The sequence below is a fragment of the Pan troglodytes genome, chromosome 9 (genome assembly GCF_028858775.2).
Source record: "Pan troglodytes isolate AG18354 chromosome 9, NHGRI_mPanTro3-v2.0_pri, whole genome shotgun sequence".
Taxonomy (NCBI): domain Eukaryota; kingdom Metazoa; phylum Chordata; class Mammalia; order Primates; family Hominidae; genus Pan; species Pan troglodytes.
In genome coordinates this window covers 76,381,308-76,402,828 of record NC_072407.2, presented here as the reverse complement: position 1 = coordinate 76,402,828, position 21,521 = coordinate 76,381,308, and the positions used below count along the sequence as shown (strand labels likewise).

At 39.0% G+C, this 21,521-nt stretch overlaps 1 protein-coding gene and 1 pseudogene across 1 annotated transcript in view; one reads left to right on the top strand and one right to left on the bottom strand.

The window, feature by feature from the left end:
* PGM2L1 (phosphoglucomutase 2 like 1) overlaps positions 1-21,521 on the top strand; it is a 68,320-nt gene that overhangs the window by 28,858 nt on the left and 17,941 nt on the right. Inside the window, exons 5-6 of the mRNA XM_508639.9 lie at positions 1,034-1,117; positions 18,202-18,395. Of these exons, the coding sequence (XP_508639.2) occupies positions 1,034-1,117; positions 18,202-18,395 (278 nt within the window). The remainder of the gene's footprint in view (positions 1-1,033; positions 1,118-18,201; positions 18,396-21,521) is intronic.
* LOC107967157 (heterogeneous nuclear ribonucleoprotein A1-like) lies at positions 14,025-15,304 on the bottom strand (annotated as a pseudogene).

The following is a 21,521-nucleotide window of genomic DNA, read 5'->3' as shown; positions in this document are numbered from 1 at the left end:
CTTTGTTAATTTCAATGTCGTGAAATATCTCTGGGAGTTCCTTTAATATGAAGATTTTTTTGTTGGTGTCACTTCCTCTGGGACATCTTCATCCTCCTCATTACAGCCTCGTTCCTCGTTTAATCCATGTGTTCCCCTTCACTACACTTCCCTGGTAGTATGTCTAAAGTCTCTTGAATGGCAGCAGTGTCAGCATTCCCACTTATTTTTTCTATAACTCCATTTATGTTTAATTCAAATTTCTCTCTATTATTACTCCTTTTTGTTTCTTTGCTGCACTTTCACCTTTGTTGGCCAATTCCCACTTTCCATTATCCATTTTTGTACACTGTCATGTGGGTCTATTATTGGGAGAAAAAGAGGCAATAGAGCCACATGTTTTGCAGTTTGTGTGAGCGCTAAGTAACAGATGCTCAGTGACCAATCACTGACACCCTTTTGAAGAGTGATACGATTGATCACTCATCATGATGTGGCTGTGTTATAAATGTAGGGATGTGTGGACTGAAGAGTTAGAAGCCAAGTGTGTACTTGATGCAGTTATGGTTAATATTACCATGGTAACTGAAATTTGAACGTGTTGTTGGGAGACTGGAGCTATTTTAACAAAAGCATAGTATCAGTAATTTTGTGTATAGGAACTGAGCAAAGCAAGGACTGCCTGTAGGTATTTAAAAGTGAGCAATAATGAAAATAATACATAGCAAAAATTATGGGATATAACTAAAGCCCTACTTAGAGGGAAATGTATAGCCTTAATGAATATATAAGGAAAAAAAAGATTTTAAAATAATAAGTTGGCTTTCACTTAACATGTTTGTGCTAAAACAGAAGAAATCCAAAAATGTAAAAGGAAGGAAATCTTATAATAAAGGTATGAGAAAAAATCAAGTAAATAGAAAATAAAGAGGGTATCAACAAAAGCAATATCATACTATAATGCTTTTCCTGTTATTTAATCAAAGTTATTCTCATGTCAAATGTGTAAATAGCTAGGAAGCAAAATGGAATTATGGTGTTATTTATTTTTCAGCCATATGCAGTTCAGAAGCTCAAAGCAGTTGCAGGTGTGATGATTACTGCCTCTCACAACCGCAAGGAAGACAATGGATACAAGGTAAACCTTGGACTCCTGACCTTTGCTTATCTTATAGTTCATCTTTTTTATTCAAATAATATGTGTTGAGTATGTTTTCTATACTGGAGAGCAGAGCTAGACATTGGGAACAGAAAGTTAAAAACACTGAGGCTGGTCTTCAAAGAATGTGTATCCCTAATGGTATTTATTACTTCTCAATGTGTACAATTACAAAAATGTCTTCTTTAGTTCTTTTATTCTTAATTGTCCTTGATTTCTCTCTCCCTTCCTAAATCCATCCTCTCTACCATTTCATAAAGTCACATTGCAGCAAGTACTTGAAAAATGAATCGGAGTTTTCAACAACAGAACCAGAGGAGTGATACCTTATCCTCACTCTCCTCTCTCTCTGACTTTCTGCTGGAGCTGCTTCTTGGCCACAGGATTCCACCTGATGGGTCAGCCTCTGTGACAGAAAGCAGAATGGAGAAGGGTGAAAAGTGGCTCTGGAGGGGAAATAGAAGAATGCAGCACAGTATTGAACCACCATTTGGGGCTTCTGGGTGGGTGATAAGCCTGCGTTCTTGTATTTGTTTTTCTTCTTATGTTGGAGGACTGCAGACATACCGAGCTCTGTTTTACTGGCAGAAAGATTTAAATGCTAATCTAAGATTTTGGCCCTGGCCAGCTAAGTGAAGAATAGTATTACCATTCATAGGGACAGAGAAGAAGCGTGATTAATTCAGTTTGGGACATATTAAGTTCAAGGTGTTTGGGTCAACCAGGTAGCAATGTCCTATAGGTAGTTGGATATATAGACTTGTAGCTCAGGGGAGAAATGTGGACTTAAGTTATAGAGTTGTGGGTCACCACACATGTTAGAGCATATAAGATTATTTGGACATCCTTTACTTGCATGAGTAGCCCAGAGAGAGTATAGAGCAGAAAGGAAAAAGGTCAAGAATGGATCCCTAGGGAATATCAACTTTAAAGGAAGAGAAGAAGAGAAGCTGGAGTTAGGAGAGTCTTCTACAAATTCTATGTCTAAAATAGAGGTTGAATATGTTTACCTCTGCCCATATCATATCCTCTACCATCACCATTCTAAACCATTGTTGTCTTCTTTTGAAAGACTAAACGAGATTGGTGTCATAAAAACCAAAGAGATAAAAGAGTGCAAGGAATTATAGGTCCACTGTCAAAGAAAGCCAAGAACCCACATCTCTTCTCTGATCATCTGACTACATAGCCAACTGCCTACTTGATACATTGGGATGTCTAACAGACACCTCAAAATTAGTGTCTCTAGAACAGAGTTGTTGATTCCCCCACAACATATACACCTAAGAGTAGTCCTCCTTCAGTCTGTTATCTCTGTAAATTAACATTACCACCCACCCAAACAAAAACCAAGGATCATTTTTTATTACTTCCTTTCCCTAACATTTTATCTACTAATAGGATCTAGAGATGCTATGTCTAAAATAGAAGTTGAATACGCTTACCTCTGCCCATATCCTCTACCAATCATCATTCTAAACCATTGTTGTCTTTTATCTGAACCTAAGCATCCTAACTGGTCTCTTCCCTGCTTCCATTGCTCTCCCTGCAATCCATTCTCCACAAAGCAGACAGATGATCTCTTAGAATATGAACTTTCCTGCTTAAAGTTCTTCAGTGGCTTCTTATTCTTTTGATAAAACCCAACCCCCTTGCCTTGGAGCTTATAAGTCTGCATAATCTGCCTCATGCCTGTTTCTTCATTCCTTCCCTTCCTGCGCTCACTGCATTCCAGTCATACCGCTGCTCCCTTCTGTTCTCCAGCTCCTCCAACATAGCAAGCCCTTTCCCACCTCTGAGACTTTACAATTGTTTTGTCGTCTGCTTGGATTGCTCTTCCCCAAATCTTGCCAACTTGCTTATTTTTATCCTTTGGGTTCCTACTCAGATAGTGCTTCCTTGAAGGATCTTCCCTGGCTACCTTATCTAAAATGGCTTCCATCAGTGACTCTTTCTTGCCATCTTATTTCTTTCACAGAACTTATCACTGCTTCTTCCTTTTTTTTTTTTTTAAGAGATGGGGTCTCACTCTATTGCCGAGGCTGGAGTACAGAGGTATGATCACTGTAGCCTCAAACTCCTGAACTCAAGGTATTCTTTTTTTTTTTTTTTATACTTTAAGTTCTAGGGTACATGTGCACAATGTGCAGGTTTGTTACATATGTATACATGTGCCATGTTGGTGTGCTGCACCCATTAACTCATCATTTACATTGGGTATATCTCCAAATGCTTTCCCTCCCCCATCCCCCCACCCCACAACAGACCCCGGTGTGTGATGTTCCTCTTCCTGTGTCCAAGTGTTCTCATTGTTCAATTCCCACCTATGAATGAGAACACGTGGTGTTTGGTTTCTTGTCCTTGAGATAGTTTGCTGAGAATGATGGTTTCCAGCTTCATCCATGTCCCTACAAAGGACATGAGCTCATCCTTTTTTATGGCTGCATAGTATTCCATGGTGTATATCTGCCACATTTTCTTAATCCAGTCTATCATTGTTGGACATTTGGCTTGGTTCCAAGTCTTTGCTATTGTGAATAGTGCCGCAATAAACATACGTGTGCATGTGCCTTTATAGCAGCATGATTTATAATCCTTTGGGTATATACCCAGTAATGGGATTGCTGGGTCAAATGGTATTTCTAGTCCTAGATCCTTGAGGAATCGCCACACTGTCTTCCACAATGGTTGAACTAGTTTACAGTCCCACCAACAGTGTAAAACTGTTCCTATTTCTCCACATGCTCTCCAGTACCTGTTGTTTCCTGACTTTTTAATGATCGCCATTCTAACTGGTGTGAGATGGTATCTCATTGTGGTTTTGATTTGCATTTCTCTGATGGCCAGTGATGATGAGCATTTTTTCATGTGTCTGTTGGCTGCATAAATGTCTTCTTTTGAGAAGTGTCTGTTCATATCCTTTGCCCACTTTTCGATGGGGTTGTTTTTTTCTTGTAAATTTGTTTGAGTTATTTGTAGATTCTGGATATTAGCCCTTTGTCAGAAGAGTAGGTTGCAAAAATTTTCTCCCATTCTGTAGGTTGCCTGTTCACTCTGATGGTAGTTTCTTTTGCTGTGCAGAAGCTCTTTAGTTTAATTAGATCCCATTTGTCAATTTTGGCTTTTGTTGCCATTGCTTTTGGTGTTTTAGACATGAAGTCCTTTCCCATGCCTATGTCCTGAATGGTATTGCCTAGGTTTTCTTCTAGGGTTTTTACGGTTTTAGGTCTAACATTTAAGTCTTTAATCCATCTTGAATTAATTTTTGTATAAGTTGTAAGGAAGGGATCCAGTTTCAGCTTTCTACATATGGCTAGCCAGTTTTCCCAGCACCATTTATTAAATAGGGAATCCTTTCCCATTTCTTGTTTTTGTCAGGTTTGTCAAAGATCAGATGGTTGTAGATGTGTGGTATTATTTCTGAGGGCTCTGTTCTGTTCCACTGGTCTATATTTCTGTTTTGGTACCAGTACCATGCTGTTTTGGTTACTGTAGCCTTGTAGTATAGTTTGAAGTCAGGTAGCATGATGCCTCCAGCTTTGCTCTTTTGGCTTAGGATTGACTTGGCAATGCAAGTTTTGGTTCCCTATGAACTTTAAAGTAGTTTTTTCCAATTCTGTGAAGAAAGTCATTGGTAGCTTGATGGGGATGGCATTGAATCTATAAATTACCTTGGGTGGTATGGCCATTTTCACAATATTGATTCTTCCTATCCATGAGCATGGAATGTTCTTCAATTTGTTTGTGTCCTCTTTTATTCCGTTGAGCAGTGGTTTGTAGTTCTCCTTGAAGAGGTCCTTCACATCCCTTGTAAGTTGGATTCCTAGGTATTTTATTCTCTTTGAAGCAATTGTGAATGGGAGTTCACTCATGATTTGGCTCTCTGTTTGTCTGTTATTGGTGTATAAGAATGCTTGTGATTTTTCCACATTGATTTTGTATCCTGAGACTTTGCTGAAGTTGCTTATCAGCTTAAGGAGATTTTGGCTGAGACGATGGGGTTTTCTAAATGTACAATCATGTCATGTGCAAACAGGGACAATTTGACTTCTTCTTTTCCTAATTGAATACCCTTTATTTCTTTCTCCTGCCTGATTGCCCTGGCCAGAACTTCCAACACTATGTTGAATAGGAGTGGTGAGAGAGAGCATCCCTGTCTTGTGCCAGTTTTCAAAGGGAATGCTTCCAGGTTTTTCCCATTCAGTATGATATTGGCTGTGGGTTTGTCATAAATAGCTCTTATTATTTTGAAATACATCCCATTAATACCTAATTTATTGAGAGTTTTTAGCATGAAGGGCTGTTGAATTTTGTCAAAGGCCTTTTCTGCATCTATTGAGATAATCATGTGGTTTTTGTCTTTGGTTCTGTTTATATGCTGGATTACATTTATTGATTTGCGTATGTTGAACCAGCCTTACATCCCAGGGATGAAGCCCACTTGTTCATGGTGGATAAGCTTTTTGATGTGCTGCTGGATTTGGTTTGCCAGTATTTTATTGAGGATTTTTGCATTGATGTTCATCAGGAATATTTGTCTAAAATTGTCTTTTTTTTTGTTGTGTCTCTGCCAGGCTTTGGTATCAGGATGATGCTGGCCTCATCAAATGAGTTAGGGAGGATTCCCTCTTTTTCTGTTGATTGGAATAGTTTCAGAAGGAATGGTACCAGCTCCTCCTTATACCTCTGATAGAATTTGGCTGTGAATCCGTCTGGTCCTGGACTTTTTTTGGTTGGTAGGCTATTGATTATTGCCTCAATTTCAGAGCCTGTTATTGGTCTTTTCAGGGATTCAGCTTCTCCTTGGTTTAGTCTTGGGAGAGTGTATGTGTCCAGGAATTTATCCATTTCTTCTAGTTTATTTGCATAGAGGTGTTTATAGTATTCTCTGATGGTAGTTTGTATTTCTGTGGGATTGGTGGTGATATCCCCTTTATCATTTTTTATTGTGTCCATTTGATTCTTCTCTCTTTTTTTCTTTATTAGTCTTGCTAGCGGTCTGTCAGTTTTGTTGATCTGGATTCATTAATTTTTTGAAGGGTTTTTATGTCTCTATCTCCTTCAGTTCTTCTCTGATCTTAGTTATTTCTTGCCTTCTGCTAGCTTTTGAATGTGTTTGCTCTTGCTTCTCTAGTTCTTTTAATTGTGATGTTAGGGTGTCAATTTTAGATCTTTCCTGCTTTCTCTTGTGGGCATTTAGTGCTATAAATTTCCCTCTACACACTGTTTTAAATGTGTCCCAGAGATTCTGGTATGTTGTGTCTTTGTTCTCATTTGGTTTCAAAGAACATCTTTATTTCTGCCTTCATTTCATTATGTACCCAGTAGTCATTCAGGAGCAGGTTGTTCAGTTTCCATGTAATTGAGTGGTTTTGAGTGAGTTTCTTAATCCTGAGTTCTAGTTTGATTGCACTGTGGTCTGAGAGACAGTTTGTTATAATTTCTGTTCTTTTACATTTGCTGAGGAGTGCTTTACTTCCAAGTATGTGGTCAATTTTGGAACAAGTGCGATGTGGTGCTGAGAAGAATGTATATTCTGTTGATATGGGGGTGGAGAGTTCTGTAGATATCTATTAGGTCCGCTTGGTGCACAGCTGAGTTCAATTCCTGGGTATCCTTGTTAACTTTCTGTCTCATTGATCTGTCTAATGTTGACAGTGGGGTGTTAAAGTCTCCCATTATTATTGTGTGGGAGTCTAAGTCTCTTTGTAGATCTCTAAGGACTTGCTTTATGAATCTGGGTGCTCCTGTATCAGGTGCAAATATATTTAGGATAGTTAGCTCTTCTAGTTGAATTGATCCCTTTACCATTATGTAATGGCCTTCTTTGTCCCTTTTGATCTTTGTTGGTTTAAAGTCTGTTTTATCTGAGACTAGGATTGCAACCCCTGCCTTTTTTTGTTTTCCATTTGCTTGGTAGATCTTCCTCCATCCCTTTATTTTGAGCCTATGTGTGTATCTGCACGTGAGATGGGTCTCCTGAATACAGCACACTGATGGGTCTTGACTCTTTATCCAATTTGCCAGTCTGTGTCTTTTAATTGGAGCATTTAGCCCATTTACATTTAAGGTTAATATTGTTATGTGTGAATTTGATCCTGTCATTATGATGTTAGCTGGTTATTTTGCTCGTTAGTTGATGCAGTTTCTTCCTAGCATTAATAGTCTTTACAATTTGGCATGTTTTTGCAGTGGCTGGTACTGGTTGTTCCTTTCCATGTTTAATGCTTCCTTCAGGAGCTCTTGTAGGGCAGGCCTGGTGGTGACAAAACCTCTCAGCATTTGCTTGTCTGTAAAGGATTTTATTCTTCAATTATGAAGCTCAGTTTGTCTGGATATGAAATTCTGGGTTGAAAATTCTTTTTTAAAGAATGTTGAATATTGGCCCCCAGTCTCTTCTGGCTTGTAGAGTTTCTGCCAAGAGATCAGCTGTTAGTCTGATGGGTTTCCCTTTGTGGGTAACCCAACCTTTCTCTCTGGCTGCCCTTAACATTTTTTCCTTCATTTCAAGTTTGGTGAATCTGACAATTATGTGTCTTGGAGTTGCTCTTCTTGAGGAGTATCTTTGTGGCGTTCTCTGTATTTCCTGAATTTGAATGTTGGGCTGCCTTGCTAGGTTGGAGAAGTTCTCCTGGATAATATCCTGCAGAGTGTTTTCCAACTTGGTTCCATTCTCCCTGTCACTTTCAGGTATACCAATCAGATGTAGATTTGGTCTTTTCACATAGTCCCATATTTCTTGGAGGCTTTGTTCATTTCTTTTTATCCTTTTTTCTCTAAACTTCTCTTCTTGCTTCATTTCACTCATTTGATCTTCCATCACTGATACCCTTTCTTCCAGTTGATCAAATGGGCTACTGAAGCTTGTGCATTCGTCACGTAGTTCTCGTGCCATGGTTTTCAGCTCCATCAGGTCATTTAAGGACTTCTCTACACTGGTTATTCTAGTTAGCCATTCATCTAATCTTTTTTCAAGGTTTTTAGCTTCTTTGCGTTGGGTTCGGACTTCCTCCTTTAGCTTGGAGAAGTTTGATCATCTGAAGCCTTCTTCTCTCAACTCGTCAAAGTCATTCTCTGTCCAGCTTTGTTCTGTTGCTGGCAAGGAGCCGTGTTCCTTTGCAGGGGGAGAGGTGCTCTGATTTTTAGAATTTTCAGCTTTTCTGCTCTGTTTTTTCCCCATCTTTGTGGTTTTATCTACCTTGGTCTTTGATGATGGTGACGTACAGATGGGGTTTTGGTGTGAATGTCCTTTCTGTTTGTTAGTTTTCCTTATAACAGTCAGGACCCTCAGCTGCAGGTCTGTTGGAGTTTGCTGGAGGTCCACTCCAGACCCTGTTTGCCTGGGTATCAGCAGTGGAGGCTGCAGAACAGCGAATATTGCTGAACAGCAAATGTTCCTGCCTGATTGTTCCTCTAGAAGCTTTGTCTCAGAGGGGTACCCGGCTGTGTGAGGTGTCAGTCTGCCCCTACTGGCGGGTGCCTCCCAGTTGGGCTACTCGGGGGTCAGGAACCCACTTGAGGAGGCAGTCTGTCCGTTCTCAGATCTCAAACTCCGTGCTGGGAGAACCACTACTGTCTTCCAAGCTGTCAGACAGGGACATTTAAGTCTGCAGAGGTTTCTGCCGCCTTTTGTTTGGCTATGCCCTGCCCCCAGAGGTGGAGTCTACAGAGGCAGGCAGGCCTCCTTGAGCAGTGGTGGGCTCCACCCAGTTCGAGCTTCCTGGCTGCTTTGTTTATCTACTCAAGCCTCAGCAATGGCGGGCGCCCCTCCCCCAGCCTCGCTGCGGCCTTGCAGTTCAATCTCAGACTGCTGTGCTAACAATGAGCGAGGCTCTGTGGGCATGGGACCCTCCGAGCCAGGCTCGGGATATAATCTCCTGGTGTGCCGTTTGCTAAGACCATTGGAAAAGCACAATATTAGGGTGGGAGTTACCCGATTTTCCAGGTGCCACCCCTTCCCTTTGCCAGGAAAGGGAATTCCATGACCCCTTGCGCTTCCTGGGTGAGGCGATGTGTCGCCCTGCTTCGACTCACACTCGATGGGCTGCACCCACTGTCCTGCCCCCACTGTCCAACGAGCCCCAGTGAGATGAACCCGGTACCTCAGTTGGAAATGCAGAAATCACCCATCTTCTGCGTCGGTCATGCTGGGAGCTGTAGACTGGAGCTGTTCCTATTCGGCCATCTTGGAACCGCCTCTGCTATCCTGAACTTAAGGAATTCTCCAGCCTCAGCCTCTTGAGTAGCTGGGGCTATAGGCGTGTACCACTTACCTGCCTTTTTTTTTTCCTTCTTACCTCCCTCCCTCCATCCCTACCTCCCTCCCTACCTCCCTCTCTTTCTCTTTCTTTCTTTCATTTTATTTTATTTTTATTTTTTAAGACAAGGTCTTGCTCTGTCACCAAGGCTGGAGTGCAGTGGCACAATCACAGCTCACTGCAGCCTCAACCTTCCAGGTTCAAGCAATCCTCCTGCCTCAGTCTCCCAACCACAGGCATGAGCCATCATACCCAGCTAATTTTTTTATATTTAGTAGAGACAGGGTCTTGCTATGTTGCCCAGGCTGTAGGTCTAGTTTCTTTATGATGAGTTATCTTATTTATTTGACCCTTCTCACCCCCATCCCCTAAATGTAAGTTCGTAGGTAGAGAGACTTAGTCTGCCTTGATATTCATTGCTGTTGAACATATTTGGCACATAGTGGACCCTCAAAGATATTTTTTCCTTAATATGTAAGCACAAGGTTAAAAAGTGAAACAGTAAAAAGTATCTGTCCCATCTCTGTCCCCTAGTACAGTTTCTCAGAAGCAAATACTGTTTCCAGTTTTCATTTCCGTTCAGGGATAGTCCACACATATATAAATATATATGTGTTTGTCACTTCTCCATCTTTTTCTCCATAAATGGTAGGGTACTATATAATAGTGTTCTCTGCCTTGCTGATTTCACACAACAATATGTCTTACAGACTGTCTTTTTCTTTCTCCCTCTCCCTTCCCTTCTTCTCATTCTATGTGTATGTATGTGTATATATATATGTATGTACATGTATATATACACACATATAGATGTACATATATACACATACATGTGTATATATAGTCAATATGTATATTTTAACCTTGTGCTTGTATATTAAGGAAAAAAATATGTATGTGTGTGTGTGTGTATGTGTATATATTTGTATATGTGACATTGTATTTTTTGGAGAAGCTCAGGAATACAGAGGGCTCCTCTGTCAGAGAGTGCAGTGAGCCGTGATCACACCACTGCACTCCAGCCTGGGCTACAGAGTGAAACTCTGTTTCAAAAAAGAAAAAAAAAAGAAAATGAATGTAGAAGAATGTTTATTGTGGCACTGTTTATACATAGCAGATGATCAGAAGCAAAGGAAATGTTCATCAATAAAGGATTGATTACATAAATTATGGTTCATCTATATAGATTTTTAAAGATGAATGAAGCAGATATACATATGTATGAATGGCATGAATATATATACATATGAATGATATGAATATATATATGCATGAATATATATGCTTTATTCATAAAATTAATTTCATCTATGTATTTTTTAATGTGATTACTAGAAAATTTAAAATTTTATATATGGCTTGCATTTGTGGTGCACATACTTCTTTTGGGCACTGCTGATCTACAGGATAGATTTTTAGAGGTGGAACTTTTGGGTTTTTTTGTTTTTGTTTTTGTTTTTTGAGATGGAGCCTCACTCTGTCACCCAAGCTGGAGTGCAGTGGCACGATCTCAGCTCACTGCAACCTTCGCCTCCCAGGTTCAAGCAATTCTCCTGCCTCAGCCTCCTGGGTAGCTGGGACTACAGGCGTGCACCATCACGCCTGGCTAATTTTTGTATTTTTAGTAGAGACAGGATTTCGCCATGTTGGCCAGGCTGGTCTTGAACCCCTGGCCTCAAGTGATCCTCCTGCCTCGGCCTCCCAGAATGCTGGGATTACAGGTGTCAGCCACTGCACCTGGCCTAGAGGTGAAACTTCTGGATCAAAGGGAATATGCAAAGAAAGTTTGCATTCCCTATTCAAGGTGGTCATACCATTTAGTAACCTCATCAACAACATATGACGGCCTTTATCCTGTATCTTCCATGATTGTATTATCAAAGCTTTTAATCTTTGCCACTCAGATGGGTGGAAATGTTATTTTTAATCTGTACCTGTCTTATGAGTGAGGTTGAGCATCTTTTCATGTATTTATAAGATATTTGCGTTTCCCTGAGAAGTCTGTTAAAGGATTTTTTTTTTTTAACAAACTTTATTTTGTAGAGCTGTTTTAGATTCACAGCAAAATTCAGTGGAGGGTTCAGAGATTTCCCATATACCCACTTGTCCCCACATATGTGTTAACAACATCCCCCATTAGAGTGGTACATATGATGAGCCTACATTGACATGTCATTATCACCCAAAGCCCATAGTTTATGTTAGGGTTCATTCTTCATTTGTACATTCTTTGCATTTTGACAAATGAATAATGACACGTATCCACCATTATAGTATCATACAGAGTATTTTCACTGCCTCCGGAATTCTCTGTGTTCTGCCTGTTCATCCATTCCTCCTCTTTAACCCCTGGCAAACACTGATCTTTTTACTGTCTCCATAGTTTTGCCTTTTCCAGAGTATCATGTTGTTGGAATATACAGTATATAGCCTTTTTAGATTGGCTTCTTTCACATAGTAATTCCCTCCATGTCTTTTCATGGCTGGATAGCTCATTTCTTTTTTAGCACAGAAGAAGAATATTCCATTGTCTGGAGGTACCACAGTTTATTTCTCCATTCACCTACTGAAGAACATCATAGATTCTTCCAAGTTTTGGCAATTATGAATAAAGCTGCTATAAATATTTGTGTGCACATTTTAGTATGGACATAAGTCTTCATTCCTTTCAGTAAATACCAAGGAGTGTGAGTGCTGAATCATATGACAAGAGTATGTTTAGTTTTGTAAGAAACTGCCAAACTGTCTCTAAAGTGGCTATACCATTTAAAATCCCTACCAGCAATAAATGAGAGCTCCTGTTGCTCCACATCCTTGTCAGCATTTGCTGTTGTCAGTGTTCTGGATTTTGGCCATTCTAATAGGTGTGCAGTAGTATCTCATTGTTGTTTTAATTTCCATTTTTCTGATGGCATATGATGTGAAGCATCTTTTCATACACTTCTTTACCATCTGTGTATTCTTTCGGTGAAGTGTCTGTTTTGCTTTTCTATTGTTGAGTTTTAAGAATTCTTTATATATTTTGGATAACAGTCCTTTTTCAGATACATCTTTCGCAAATATTTCTCCCAGTTTGGCATGTCTTTTTATTCACTTGGCAGTGCCTTTCGCAGAGCAGAAAATTTTATTTTCATTTTAAATCCAGCTTATCAATTCTTTCTTTCATGGATCATGCCTTTGGTGGTGTACCTAAGAAGTTATTGCCAGCTGGGCACGGTGGCTCACACCTGTAATCCCAGCACTTTGGGAGACCAAGGCGGGTGGATTGCCTGAGGTCAGGAGTTTGAGACCAGCCTGGTTAACATGGTGAAACCCCATCTCTACTAAAAATACAAAAAATAAAATAAATCAGCTGGACATGGTGGCAGGCACCTGTAATCCCAGCTACTCAGGAGTCTGAGGCAGGAGAATCGCTTGAACCTGGGAGGCGGAGGTTGCAGTGAGCCGAGACTGCGCCATTGCACTCCAGCCTGGGCAACAAGAGCGAAACTCCATCTGAAAAAAAAAAGTGATTGCCAAACCCAAGATCCTCTAGACTTCCTCTCATCATATCTTCTAGGAGTTTTATAGTTTTGCATCTGTTAAACTATTTGCTCATTATTCTTTTGCTGTTTCTTATTGATTTATGGGAACTCTTCATATGTAAAAAGTAGCTCTTGGCCATCTGTTTTGCAGACATTTCCTCCCAGTCTTCTTGACTTTATTTATGATATTTTTCCATGCATGATATTATGGTATTTTTCCCATTTGAAAACAAAGTTATTTTGGCATTTGTATTGGTATCAATATTTTATTTATATATTAATTTAGAAAGGCTTGATATTTTAATAATTGAGTCTCTCTATTCAAGAATAGGGTGTGTCTTTCTATTCTTTCAAGACTTCTTTTAGATTCTTTAGTAGCATCTTAAACATTTTTTCCAAGATAATTAAATCATTTATTGATTATGGATGATACACAAGCTTCATTCCTGTTTATAATTTTATCTGGTAACATTATTCAATTTAGATACATTGCATAGTATGTGTCAACAATCATTTTTATAACCAATAATTCCATGATTTTGCTTGGGTAATCCCTTTTAATGGTGAAGTTCAGGTCACAACAGTAATTATCAGTTCACCTACACCGAGGTTTCTGAAAACAATGATTTCTCTACCCAAGTAAGTTCTACATAAACTCCAAATAGAACCTGGCATCACCCTGAAGGAATTCTAACTTCACACTGTTGGGGAAATTTACCAAGATGGCTTCAGCGTAGACTAACTTTACACAGCACATTAAAAAAAAAAAAAGACATTTATTCAGCATCATGATCAGACTATTACATTTAGCAATCAACAGCATGGGTGCAAAAAAAAAAAATCCATATTAAAACTCTTTGTTGGAATGCTTTGCACTTTCCACAGAACAGGAACTAAAATAACTTGTTATACAATTTGTCAGAAATACAGTCCTCGAGTTTTTTGCCCATACACATGAGTATTTGTCTAAAATATGTCTTCTTTGTCGCAGCTAGGCCCTGCCACCACTGTGCTTGGCTGAGTTCACAGATCTGTTGTAACCTATAGCTTCCCTTTCACTTCTCTGGCCCTCCTCTCATGCTAAGCTTTATTTCCTGGCAGTAATTAAAATCTGCTGCTGCTGCCATAGCTACTGCTGCTATTGGAACCACCATAGCCACCTTGGTTTCATAATTAGTCAAGTATTGGCCTCCACCACCATAGGGGCCAGATCTTCTGCCTCCAAAGTTTCTTCCCTTCATGGGTCCAAATTTTTTTTTTTTTTTGAGATGGAGTCTCGCTCTATTGCCCAGGCTGGAGTGCAGTGGTGAGAGCTCGACTCACTGCAAGCTCTGCCTCCCGGGTTCAAGCAATTCTCCTGCTGCAGCCTCCTGAGTAGCTGGGACTACAGGTGTATGCCACCACACCTGGCTAATTTTTGTATTTTTAGTAGAGACGGGGTTTGTTACATTGGCCAGGCTGCTGTTGAACTCCTGACCTCAGGTGATCCACCCACCTCAGCCTCCGAAAGTGCTGGGATTACAGGCGTTAGCCACCACGCCTGGCAGGGTCCAAAATTTGAAGACTGATTGTTGTAATTGCCAAAATCATTGTAGCTTCCACCACCTCCAAAATTGCTTCCATCATTACCAAATCCGTTATAGCCATCCCCACTGCCACCATATCCACCACCACCATGGCTGCCACCAAAGCCACCACAACCACTGAAGTTTCCTCCACAACCAAAGTTGTCCTTCCCACCAAAACCACCTCCACGACCACCACCAAAGTTTCCAGAGCCACTTCGACCTCTTTGGCTGGATGAAGCACTAGCCATCTCTTCTTGCTTTGACAGGGCTTTCCTAACTTCACAGTTCTGGCCATTCACAGTGTGGTATTTCTGAATGACAGTCTTATCCACAGAGTCATGGTCATCAAAGGTTACAAAGACAAAGCCCCTTTTCTTGCCACTGTCTCGGTCAGTCATGATTACAGTTGCTTCATTTTTTTTCCATACTGTTCAAAATAATCTCTTAGGTGATGTTCTTCAGGGTCTTCTTTAATGCTACCTACAAATGTCTTTTTCACAGTTAAGTGGGCACCTGGTCTTTGAGACTCTTCTCTTGAAACAGCTCTCTTTGGTTCCACAACTCTTCCATCCACCTTGTGTGGCCCTGCATTCATGGCTGCATCCACCTCCTCCACAGTGGCATATGTGACAAACCCAAAGCCCCTGGAGCACTTGGTGTTTGGGTCTCTCATTACCACACAGTTCATGAGCATTCCCATTGCTCAAAATGGCTCCTCAGGCTCTCATCGGTTGTTTCAAAGCTCAACCCTCCAATAAAGAGCTTCCTCAGCTGTTCAGGCTCTTTAGGAGACTCTGACTTAGACATGACAGCAGGGGGAAGGAGACTTTAATGATGCTTCCTCAGCAGCATCCACGGGCAGAAAGGAGTAAGCTGACCTAAACGTTTTTTTAAACTAGATTTTTCACACATTTTTTAACATTTATTCCTGGACATATTTTGTTGCATAAATTTTTATGTTACTATATCAGATAGGAATGCTTTCTTGTGCAGATTAAGTAAAACCAACAAAAGTGGCTTAAGCTGATAGGAGTTCATTTTTCTCACGTAACAAAACGTCCAGAGGTAGGTGGCCACAGGCATGGTTCTGTCACTCCATGATGTCAGGCTTTGTGTCTCTGCAGTTTTTCTGGCCTTACCCTCAAGCATGGTCATCACATGGTGGTTGCTGTACCTCCAGGCATCACATCCACAGACAAGGCAAGGAGAAGGGGACAGAGAGAAAGAATAGGATTTCTTTTTCTTATGTTTTATAAATTTTCACGTAAGCTTTCAGGACTTATGGAGAGAATCTTTTTTGTGGCTTGAAATGTGGGAGCATCCCTCCAGAACAGTTTTGTTTGTTTTAAACATTCTGGGTTTTCAGCCCCCGCCTGGCAGCCGCCCCGTCTGGGAGGTGGGGGGCCCGTCTGCCCGGCCACCACCCCGTCTGGGAGGTGTACCCAGCAGCTCATTGAGAACGGGCCATGATGACGATGGCGGTTTTGTCGAGTGGAAGGGGGGTAAGTGTGGGGAAAGGAAAGAGAAATCAGATTGTTGCTGTGTCTGTGTAGAAAGAAGTAGACATGGGAGACTCCATTTTGTTCTGTACTAAGAAAAATTCTTCTGCCTTGGGATGCTGTTAATCTATGGCCTTACCCCCAACCCCTTGCTCTCTGAAACATGTGCTGTGTCCACTCAGGGTTAAATGGATTAAGGGCGGTGCAAGATGTGCTTTGTTAAACAGATGCTTGAAGGCAGCATGCTCCTTAAGAGTCATCACCACTCCCTAATCTCAAGTACCCAGGGACACAAACACTGCGGAAGGCCGCAGGGTCCTCTGCCTAGGAAAACCAGAGACCCTTGTTCACATGTTTATCTGCTGACCTTCCCTCCACTATTGTCCTATGACCCTGCCAAATCCCCCTCTCTGAGAAACACCCAAGAATGATCAATAAATACTTAAAAAAAAATTTTTTTTACATTTAAATTTTGTGAGAGAAAAGATCAGTCGAAATTTTAACATTCAAATTGTAATTAACTAAATTAAGTTGTCCAAACGCTACAAAGATATTGTAAATCTGCTTTCTGTTAGGATATTAAAATATTCAATACAACACACACACAAAAAAAACATTCTGGGTTTTTTGTTTGTTTTAAAAATTCTGCTAGAACCTCAAGGATTTCACTGACTGGGGGCAGTTTCTGTGTTAATTTATTGTTTCTCATCCTAAAATAACTGAAGTGCAGACCTTGGATTTGAAAATTTTTTTAATTACCCAGAACTCAAGAAGAGACATGCTTCCTCATGATCTCTATAATAGTGGGCAGGACTTTTTCTATTCTGCATTTTCACTGAGAGTGAAATGCTTCAAGGATGCCATTTTTATTTGGGGGTCTCAGTTCCAACTCCCTACCTTGCACATGGGCATTACAATCCGAGAACCAGATAAATGGACAGTTCTCAAACCCCAGGTAACCACAATATCAGTCCCACAGGCTTATCATTCTGCTTTTTAATTATTTTTTTCCCACTGCCTGGAGTCGTCCCTTTCCTCTTGTGAATTATGCTGTGCATTTAAGATAATGTTTTTTCTGTTTTATGTAGCATTTTGAGGTGTTTATAGAGAACAGGTTTTTAGATCATCTGGTTAACCATATTCTTTGCATAGAGATTAGTACATAGTACAGATTCAAATGTATTCTTCTTTCCTTCATTCAGGATGCAATAGAGGGGATTTGTGTCATATGCATGGTAGAAGTCACCATAGATACTCTCTAACCTTCCAAATTTGAAATCCTATAAATTAATAGAATTACATTTTCATGCTTTTTTGGTAACTATTCCTAATGTCATATTGATCAGGCTACTTGACAAACTGAAAGCTCATTGAAATTTATATGGATAATTAACACATTAATTGTTAATAAACTATATTTGGTATGATATAAATTCTACTTTATAATAGAAAGATGACTTTTTTCTATATCACATAACTACTTTATAATGTTAAGTTAAATAGTATCAAGTTTTAGGGAATAGTCTGTGGTTTCTTGGATTATCTTTAGTAGATAGTTATAGGTTTAAGAGTATAATTGGATACTATGGCATATGCATATTATAATGTTATCATAATAATTAGCCCTGCTTGTATTTTACTCATATTGTTATTAAGGTATACTTCTAAAAGAAAATCATATATAATCATTTGATTGAAGAGTCCCTGTAAAGTCATTACTATCTATATCTTTTAATATTTATTAAATTAGTCCTCCTATGTTGACATTTTTTATTTGATCAATTTGATATGCTTTATTTTTATTTTTATTTTTTCATTTTATTTTTTTTGAGATGGAGTCTCGCTCTGTCGCTCAGGCTGGAGTGCGGTGGCGCTATCTCAGCTCACTGCAAGCTCCGCCTCCGGGGTTCATGCCATTCTCCTGCCTCAGCCTCCCGAGTAGCTGGGACTACAGGCGCCTGCCACCACACCCGGCTAATTTTTTGTATTTTTAGTAGAGGCAGGGTTTCACCACGTTAGCCAGGATGGTCTCGATCTGCTGACCTCGTGATCTGCCTGCCTCAGCCTCCCAAAGTGCTGAGATTACAGGTGTGAGCCACCGCGCCTGGCCTCAATTTGATATGCTTTTTAATAAAGCTGAAGATCTCAACTATAGATAAGAAAAGATCTGGCAAGCATTTTAAGTAATTATGGTTATATTTACTTATAATCTAGGTTTACTGGGAAACTGGTGCTCAGATCACGTCTCCTCATGATAAAGAAATTCTAAAATGTATAGAAGAATGTGTGGAACCCTGGAATGGTTCCTGGAATGATAATTTAGTGGATACCAGCCCGCTGAAGAGAGACCCTCTGCAGGACATTTGCAGGAGATACATGGAAGATCTGAAAAAGATCTGTTTTTACAGGTATCCAAGTGAGAATATCAGATAATACTACTTCAGAATAACGTTAAAGAATGAGGAGAAGAAAAAGTGATAAAAAGTGTTGTCTATTTATTAGATTAAAATTATAGCTAAATAGTACTCATAAGAGTCAAAGAGTGGAAATAACCCAAGTAACCATTAACTAATGAATGGATAAGTAAAATGTGGTATATCCATACAATGAAATATTATTCAGCAATAAAAATAAATGAACTACTTACATACCACAACATGGATAAACCTTGAAAACATCATGCTAAGTGAAAGAAGCCAGTCACAAAGAACCACATATTGTATGATTCCATTTATATGACATATGTAGAATAGGCAAATCTATAGAGACAGAAATAGATTAGAGGTTTCTTGTGGCTGGAAGGAATGAAAGGGTTGGGGGCTGGAAGCTATAGGTTATAGAGTTAGTTTCTTTCTCTCTCTCTCTCTTTCTCTCTTTCTCTCTCTTTCTTTCTTTCCTTTTTTTTGAGACAGAGTCTTGCTCTTGTCACCCAGGCTGGAGTGCAGTGGCGCGATCTGGGCTTACTGCAACCGCCGCCTCCTGGGTTCAAGCAATTCTCCTGCCTCAGCCTCCGAAGTAGCTGGGACTACAAGCAACCACTACCATGCCTGGCTAATTTTTGTATTTTTAGTAGAGACAAGGTTTCATGATGTTGGCCAGGCTGGTCTCGAACTCCTGACCTCCGGTGATCTGCCTGCCTCAGCCTCCCAAGGTGCTGGGATTACAGGTGTGAGCTACCATGCCCAGCCTAGAGTTTCTTTCAGGAGTAGTGAGAATGTTCTAAAATTGATCATAGTCATGGTTGAACAACTCTATGAATATAGTGAAAGCCATTGAATTGCACACTTTAAATGGGTGAATTATATGGTATGTGAATTATATCTCAAAAAAGCTGTTAAACAAGTTATACTTAAATATATGTATTTCTTCTATGTTAGATCAGTACATTTCTTTTAAGATTTTATTTTTCCTTAACCATTTCCATATTTCCATAATTATCTCTGTAACTCTTCTGTAAATAGCTAACACTATTGCTAGGAAGAATCCTGGCTAGCTGAGTGTATTTTTCCTATCCTACAAAATAATTTTAGCTTTTTCTCAACTTTATTTTAATTTCAAAAGTATACCCATCAAGCTATCAATTGTTTGCTTCTCCGTCTAAAATGATAAGTGACAGTAATACTAGCTAAATGCTACCAGCTCTAATCAATCTAAAAAGAATTTGATTCTTTTTATCCTTTCTGTCTTTTCTTATTTATATTTTTGTTTTTTAAAGAGTATATGGGCAAAAGCAAATTAACAAGTGAACCTAACTATTTATCAAGCTGAAGGCATAATTACACAGAGAAGAATTATTTCAAGTGACTTTACAGTTATTGACTATATATTTCTAGTGGGATATGTCCTAAGGATAAAGAACTACAAAGAAACCTCAAATTTTATTTGATAGCTGTACTGTTAGTGGTAATATTGATGATTTTACAGATGTAGATATAAATAAATATATAGACATACACATATATATTATAAAACAAATGGGTAATTATGTTAATGTCACTAGGATCTAAGATTTTAGTTTAAGAGAAGTGAATGTAAAATCAAATAAAATAATTTTAAAATTATAATTTTAAATTTGAATTTGAAATATGTTTTATTTACCTAAAATACCAAAATACTAGTTCTGTTACTAAAAAGGCCAATGCCTACCCCTAAAGCCCAGATTGTGGTTTCTAAATACCATTTCCTAGTAAAAGGAACCATGGCTCATTGGAGAAATTGATTCTCATCAAGGACTGGGGCAGAAAATGTACTAAATGAGGCTGAGATAACTTTGTTTTCCTTGCCATAAAGCAGGCTAGCTTTCAAAGATACTGGGGTCATATCAAAAAGATCTGGGAGCCAACTTGAAGGGACTCCCACTGACCAAAGATTGGATAGTTGGGCATCAAAAAGAATAATCACCTCAATGAATTAAAACATTAAACATAAAAAGCCCATGACTGTTAGTAATACTAAAAAAGCAGTTTATTGGTCACCTTTGGGAGTTGCTGGACTGAAAATCACACAGGCTGAAATTTGATAAATTCTAAATTTTCCTTCTGAAAATCAATAAATGTTTGAAACTTTCTCTTAATTTGTTCTGCCTTTTCTATATGAACTGAATTTTAGGGCTAATCAAATGGTTGATGAAGGATCATTATTTTTAAAAGAAAAATACAATAAATGCAGAAGAAATAACAGAATTTTCAAAATCACTATGTTGTGATCTCTAATAAATAATATATCTAAGTAATTCTTATCAAGGGCTGCTAAGACCCATAGGTGAAATGTTGATGGGAAATTTTTTGATGGAAGGATTAGGCTGACACTGGTGAATCTTAGTTTGACAGCATTAAAAGTAGAGTAGAAATTGTGTGCTTCCACCTGTGAGTCAATAGAAAATACACAGCACCTATTCTTGCCCAAAGAATTGAAACTGAATCTAATGTTACCTCTAAATGCAGTTGCCTATTTACAGAAAAAATAGGATAGAAGAGCATGTTAATACCAAAAGGATGCAGTCTACATACTGGAGATACAGGAAATTCTACAGGACAAATGGGCCAGTTTCTTCAATAAATGACATTTGGGTTGGGGAAGGAAGGGAGGAACATTTACAGATTAAAAGAGACTTGAGAGGCATAGCAGTCAAATTATATGGAACCTCGTTCAGGTCCTGCTTCAAGTAAAACAACTGTTAAAAGTATTTTTGAGACACTTGGGGAAAATTTGAACACAGATACGGTATTAGAGGAAAGAAATTATTATTGATTTTGTTAGATGTAATGATGGTAATATGGTTATGTTTTTAAATACTAAAGCATTTTCATGTAAAGTAATATATCTTGAATAAATGAGACTAGATTGACAGACAGTGGAAACATATTGAAGTGAGGTAATGGGTATATGGTGTTAGATATTCTGTCTTCCTATGCATATGTTTGAAAATTGTCATAACTTTATTTTTATTATTTATCTTATAATAAATTTTATTTTTTATGGGGAATAGTTAGTAAATGGTAGGTTAGGATGTACAAAGTTTTGCTGTGGAAAAG